Genomic DNA, 6,710 nt, shown 5'->3' on the forward strand with positions numbered 1-6,710 from the left:
CACATAAAAAATCCCATTCGACCCTATCATAAGCCTTCTTCATATCTAGTTTTAGAATAGCCTGATAATGACGCCTTCTCCTCTCACCCTAAGTTGATGAATCACCTCTTGGACTATGAAAATGTTGTCTTGAATCTGATGATCTCTTAAAAAAAAACACTTTGCTCCATAGAAATAAATTTTGGAAGTCATGGTTTTAGTCTATTAGCCATTACCTTCACTATGATCTTATAATTAAAGTTGCACAGGCTGATAGGCCTAAATTGGGTGATATCTTCTGGATTTGTTACTTTAGGAATGAGAGTAATATGCGTTTTATTAAGCTCTGGATCAAAAGTACCTTGGCGAAAGAAGGATTGAACCATGGTGAAAAATGTCTTCAGGTATAATAGGCCAATGACTTTGATAAAAAAAAAAAAAACTCCATTTAGCCCATATGGACCTGGTGCTTTTGTAGCCCCTAACTGAAAAACAACTTCTAAAACCTCCTCTCTTGTGACTGGTTTGACCAGGTCAGCATTTATCTCCTCATTCACCACCCCTGGACATTGGTCTAATACTGGTTAATAATTCCTTTCTCCCACCGAACTAAATAAGGATTGATAGAAGCTGTAGATACGTTGTTTAAGGGTTGAGGAATCCTTGCACCACGTCTAGTCATCGAGCCTTAGCATGGAAATTTTGTTGCATTGTCTCCTTTGAATTGTTGTAGCATGAAAGAACTTTGTGTTTTGATCTCCCTATTTTAACCATTGAATTCTGGACCTCATACACCAGTACATATCTTCTTGTCACCATAACTCTTCCATTTTCCTTACAATATTGCTGACTTCCTCTCTATTTTGCTCCCCATCAGTTCTGTTAGTCAATTCTTGGAGCTTATATTTGAGTGGAGTGAGCTGTTTTTGAGCATTTTTAAAATTCCTCCTGCTCCATTTACTTAATTCATCAGCTACCCGCCTTGTTTTACCTGCTAAAGTAAATTTATTTGTTCTATTTTCATTCCAAGCTTTCTTGACCACCTCCTCACACTCTAGATGTTCTAGCCAATATGTCTCAAATCTGGAAAGTTTATTTCTTCTCAACTCTGTTGGATTTAAAGATAACATAATTGGGCTATGGTCGGACCCTATTGTCAGAAAAGCAAAAGCCTCCGCATTTGAATAAAGGACTCTCCACTCCATATTGCAAATCGCTCTATCCAATCTCTTCTTTACTAATGGATTGCACATTCACAATCTTGGAATCAATTGCCTTGAACGCATTGTTATGTGCTAAAAGAGTCTATGATTGCCAATTTAGGACGACTTTAGCAACATGAGTCCTTTTTTGTTTTCCATGTTCATCCACATCAGTGGGGGCAAGTATCTTAGGAGCATGCCGAAATCTGCCTTGTGAATCAATAAATTCCTCTAGAGCAGGGAACGAAAGTTTAGAACTTTCTCAAACAATAGGGGGAAAGTATGTCTCATGAAATATGGCAATGGAAGAACTTGGTGGTGTTTCTACTGGAGCCTCAAGTGAGTAAGAATGTTTTTTCACCCATTTTACAATTGGCTTATAGAATGGGGAAAGAGTTGGTTTTTTTCTGGGGAGGAGATGGAAGAGGTGATGATGGTGGAGTTGGTGGTACGGAGGGTGGAGCAGTGAACTCTGGTGGTGGTGTTGGTGCATAAGAAATCATAAACTGAAATTTATCACACTCACCAAGAGTATCAACGGAGCGATCTCCGTTCAAGTACCCTTGGTAGATAGTATCCTTTGGCTTCTTGTGCTTCCGTCTAGGTTTTGCAAATGGGTCTACCTCATTGAGAGAATTTGTGCAATAGGAACATTGACACAAATGATCCCAAAATCAGTGACCATATTGGTCTTTGTAGTAATGGACAAGATATCCATCACTTTTGAAGTATTAAACAAGCTTTTTTGGATCTGGCTTAGAAATTGACTCAGGAACACATGGTTCAATCATAAAGAGGGTCTGAAAGATATAATGACTATCTTCCTTTTTCTTGACAAATTTGATGGAAATAGTGCCATCTTTTTTTCTAACAAATTTGGAGTCTGAAGACTGGAAAGGCTTGTTGTTCTAATGCAACTTTTCCGAGTTGGTAATCCATGTCTCCGGGACGAGCTTGGCCAACTTTTCCTTAGAGACCTGTCTAGGAACATGAATACATGATGCTTGATCATTCTGCATGGAAATGAATAAAGCATTTTCATTTCCATTGTGGAAATTCAAATCAAGAGCATGATTCTGCACTCGATAAACCATATGGTAGTGCAGTGTTGCTGCTATAGAGTTAGCAGTTTGAGGAGCTCCAATGAGCTGAACTTAAACTTTTAGAAATGAAAGTAGCTGAAGGTCTGAAAGAGCTATATTGAAGTTTGCATATAAGGTTACGAAGACTATTCTAGCATTCAAAATGGTTTGGACAATACCAATGCAAGCATGCTGGTACTCTAGGAACCTGGTTTAGGCAGAGGTCCTTGAAGTAAAGTAAGTGTTTTGTGAAAACTCTCCATGGCTTTCTAAACTTCTCTTTTTCTCCAGCCTAGTAGGATCCTCTGAGAAATGCAGCTCGGATAGTTAGAAACATTACCATCCTGCTCTTCTGAGTATTTCTAGGCTCCGAACTAAATGTGGGAGTGATTTTTTGCTAAAAGGCTATCCCTGAAGGGCTTGAACGGGAGTTGTTCGCCCACTATAGGAAGGCATACCTACAAGAAACTGACTTCGTCCTCCTTGGTTCTAAGTCTAGGCCCATTCATGGTATCAGTTTGGGGTTTTAGTGGTCAAGAAAATAGGTTTGGGTTCTAAGACAAATTTACCAAAAACTATTTTTTTGACCACTAAAATCCCAAACCGATATATCTTTAACAAATTTACACCAAACTGGTACACTTGTGACAAACGGAGCGTAAAATCCCACATTGGTATACCAGTCAACGGTCATGAGTTATTTAACTTAATAATTTGATAGTAAAATTTAATGAAAACTAACAGGGGTAAATTTGTTACAAGTGTACTAGTTTTTGGTAAATTTATCAAAAATATACCAGTATGGAGTTTTAGTGGTAAAAAAATAGTTTTGGATAAATTTGTCACAGCCGTACTAGTTTGGGGTTTTTCAGGTTATTAACCCATTTTCAATTAAGAATGTCAGAAATAAATTATACGTTCACGTCACATGTGACATGTGACAGTTTTTCGATAAGTGATTTCAAATTTCAAAGTCGATTTAGATTTTCATTTAAAACTTATCTATTAAAATCTTGTACTGTGATATAAAAAGAAAAGACAACTTGTAGAGAAAGGACTTGTAAAAGTCTTATTATAATATTAATTAGTGTGTTCTGTGTGATGTATTTCCCAGTCTTTCAACTGTTGTTTGTCCCGAGAGTTGCTTATTCATATTTCCGCCATGTGCATGATAACAAGATAAAAAGAATCGGGACGGCAACGAGCCTAGGACATTGCGAAAATAACTCTTGTCGCTCGCGACCCTAGAGATGTAGTCGGGGTCGTGACAAGATAGTAATAGTCTTTTCTCTTCATCATTATCTCTCATTGAATTCTAACATATGAAATTATTTGCATATGAGATGTCTACATGCATAGAGTTTGTTCGACCGGAAGAAATGTTACATTTAGGCACTTAGTTGAGAAGAAAAATGTCTAGATTCAGTCGACTAGAATTAACAGTAAACATTTTCTTTCCAAGATGAAGCAAGTCTAAGTAGATAGTACATAATACATCAAATATGGCGCTCATTTTCATGACTTTCGCAAAATGAGAAATGGAGGATTGGACTGCTTAAAACGGCAGAAAAAAGGGGTTAAAAAAGAAAAGAAAAAAGAAATGAAGTGCTCAAAACAGCACGACTTGCTAGATATGAATCCCACCGAAGATATCACGGAGGAGATTATGGGGGGGGAGAATGACACGGTGTGAGTTGATTGAGGCAATCTGATAAATTCTAGTACAGCACCGGTTATCCAATGTGGTGGTGGTGGATGATGTACAGGAAGCACCCGTGCTCTCCACGGTTGTCCCTACAGTTTCGCATGTTCGGACAAGAACGGTTTTTTAGTTGTATCTCCGCTGAGTATGGTACCAAATTTTCCACCTTACAATTAACGTAGACTTTTTGCATGCCTTATGCAGTACGGCTATCACAAGCAAGAGTCTATATATATTCATGTCCAGCGCAGGTATCTTATCATCCACTTCTTAGTATTACACTGAGAAACACTTACACTTACAACTGTGCAATGGCATTTTCTCTCAAGAGTGAATTCATCGTTGCCCTTGCTCTAATTCTTAACGCTTGGGCATGGCATGCCACTTCAGTCCGCACATTGCATGAATCCAACATTGCCGAGCAGCACGAGCAATGGATGGCCAAATATGGTCGGACATACAAGGACCAAGGGGAGAAGGAGAAACGCCGGGCGATTTTCAAGAAACACTTGCAGTTCATTGAGGATTTCAATGCATCCGGGAATCGGACTTTCAAGTTAGGCATCAATCAATTCTCGGATTTGACTGATGACGAATTCATTCAGAGCCACACGGGATACTTGGCGTCCAAGCAAGTGAAGTCCCGCAGAAATGCGTCATTGAGCCAACAATATCCGAGTGGGGATGTTCCTGAGAGCATCGATTGGGTGGAGAAAGGCGCCGCAAATCCAATCAAGGACCAAGGCCAATGTGGTAAGAATCTAAACGTCCTGTATGCATCCAATTGTGATATCAAGTTTGACCTCTACTTAGAAATAAGTTTTGGAGCCTAGCTTTGTCGAGAATTTAGATACCAACGGTAACAAAATGTGAAAAATACTTTGTACTTACCATGTCGACAAATTTTATGAATTTAGGATCCTGTTGGGCATTCTCAGCAGTCGCAGCAGTAGAAGGAATCACGCAGATCAAAAGCGGTAAACTGCCGGTACTGTCCGAGCAACAACTAATCGATTGCGATACCAAAAACAATGGCTGCGAGGGCGGTCTTCCTGATGATGCTTTCCAGTACATCATCCAAAACCAAGGAATCACTTCTGAGGATACATACACGTACCAAGAGAGGGACGGGACTTGTGACTCAACGAAAGAGGCCCAACAGGTGGCGCAGATCACGGATTTTGCAGACGTGCAGCCTGGTGAGGACAAGCTCCTGAAGGTAGTTGCACAGCAGCCGGTCTCGGTCGGAATCGCCGCAAGTGGGCAGGAGTTCCGACACTATAGCGGCGGAGTGTTCAATGGAGATTGTGGCGAGCAGCTGGACCATGCAGTCGTTGTGGTCGGGTATGGGACGAGTGAGGAAGGAAAGTTCTGGAAGATCCGAAACTCCTGGGGGGAGAGTTGGGGTGAAGATGGTTACATGAGGATTCAAAGAGGTGGTGAAAGTTCTTACGGATTATGCGGGCTCGCATCGCAAGCTTCTTATCCGATTGCATGAGAATAATTAAAAGATATATACACAAAGTACGACCATCGTGAGCCTACGAGTTGCTCCTTTTCTCATAATTATATATTCGTGTGTCTGTCTTCATTGTTTAGCTATATAGTGTAGTACTTGTAAGGAGGCAATTATGTAGCCACTAAGTTATGTGGAGGATCACATATTAATTCCCCGTTTTGGAAAGATCTTGATGCCATCAGTACAATTACCCAATATTAAACTATTAACGTCACCTTATCATGAGTTCTAACCCCTCATATAAATTTCTCATACCTATAATCTCATATTATTTAGATTTTGATATTTCATTTTAATCCTTGGAATTAGTTAGATTAGATTCAAAAAACAAATAATAATACTATTATGTGAAATACTCCTCATTTATGGCCAAAATCTTTAATATAATAATGATGATGATGAAGATATTAAGAAGATAATTTAACGGTAAGTGTTGTTACCTAAATTTTCCGTGACATGCGTTGAGGCCAAAAAAAAAAAAAAGGTCTATAGGTATTGCTTAAAAGGCGAGACCATAGGCCATCGGTTTAATTACGGGATTTCCTAAGCTCATACCTCGTGCGACACTTGAATTTCTCATTTTAACATTCTTTAACAACCCAAGTATGTATAGGAGTCGTTATTAGCCTGTTGGGGTTAGCTAGAACCCAATTAAGATGTGAGAGTGTTATCTCAATTCTTATGCAACTAGAGATTCTCAATCCCTATGCAACTAGATCTTCTAAGCATAGAGACTTGATTACATTAATGTTACTATTAATATCTTTTCGGTACCTAACTAGCTGGTTGTTTAGTCTAATTGATCATAAACTGTTGGTTATGCTGATTAAAATCCAAAAAGGTCTTTCAAAGTCGCTATATGAGCATGCAAACATCTTTGTTTTCATTAGGATTCTAAACTAACCCTAAACTATTCTAGAAAAGGAAATAACACTCAATTTATTATAAAGTGGTGCGATAAGTAAACATCTAGATATTGAAAGCAGCCATATTAGTAAACACTCAAGCAAACTGACAACTTCTGAGTAAAGTATGAGAAAATAAAGCCGATGCAACATCGGACAAAAAATACCACATGACCTCGTTATGAGCCTCGGGACAGTAATCCCGTGAGCTTAACATTAAAAACTAATTCCAAAAGTTGGGCTAGACTAAGGCGAGCCCAACTCTACTAATTTTAATCCATGATTAGACTAACCTAAGCTAAATAACCATTATTCTAAAAG

General features: G+C 38.9%; 1 protein-coding gene across 1 annotated transcript; it reads left to right on the plus strand.

Moving 5' to 3' along the window:
* The first annotated feature begins 4,246 nt into the window (after positions 1 to 4,246).
* On the plus strand, positions 4,247 to 5,669 carry LOC104447276 (zingipain-2). Its single transcript, XM_018875142.2, has 2 exons — positions 4,247 to 4,718; positions 4,883 to 5,669. The coding sequence occupies exons 1-2, from the start codon at positions 4,277 to 4,279 to the stop codon at positions 5,461 to 5,463; spliced, it is 1,023 nt and encodes a 340-aa protein (XP_018730687.1). The 5' UTR covers positions 4,247 to 4,276; the 3' UTR covers positions 5,464 to 5,669.
* Positions 5,670 to 6,710: the final 1,041 nt, after the last annotated feature.

This window comes from Eucalyptus grandis, chromosome 5 (genome assembly GCF_016545825.1).
Source record: "Eucalyptus grandis isolate ANBG69807.140 chromosome 5, ASM1654582v1, whole genome shotgun sequence".
Taxonomy (NCBI): domain Eukaryota; kingdom Viridiplantae; phylum Streptophyta; class Magnoliopsida; order Myrtales; family Myrtaceae; genus Eucalyptus; species Eucalyptus grandis.

Coding starts and splice junctions, on each gene's coding strand:
- LOC104447276 (XM_018875142.2), top strand. CDS start 4,277: ATGGCATTTTCTCTCAAGAGTGAATTCATCGTTGCCCTTGCTCTAATT. Junction 4,719..4,882: donor CAAGGACCAAGGCCAATGTG/GTAAGAATCTAA, acceptor TTATGAATTTAG/GATCCTGTTGGGCATTCTCA.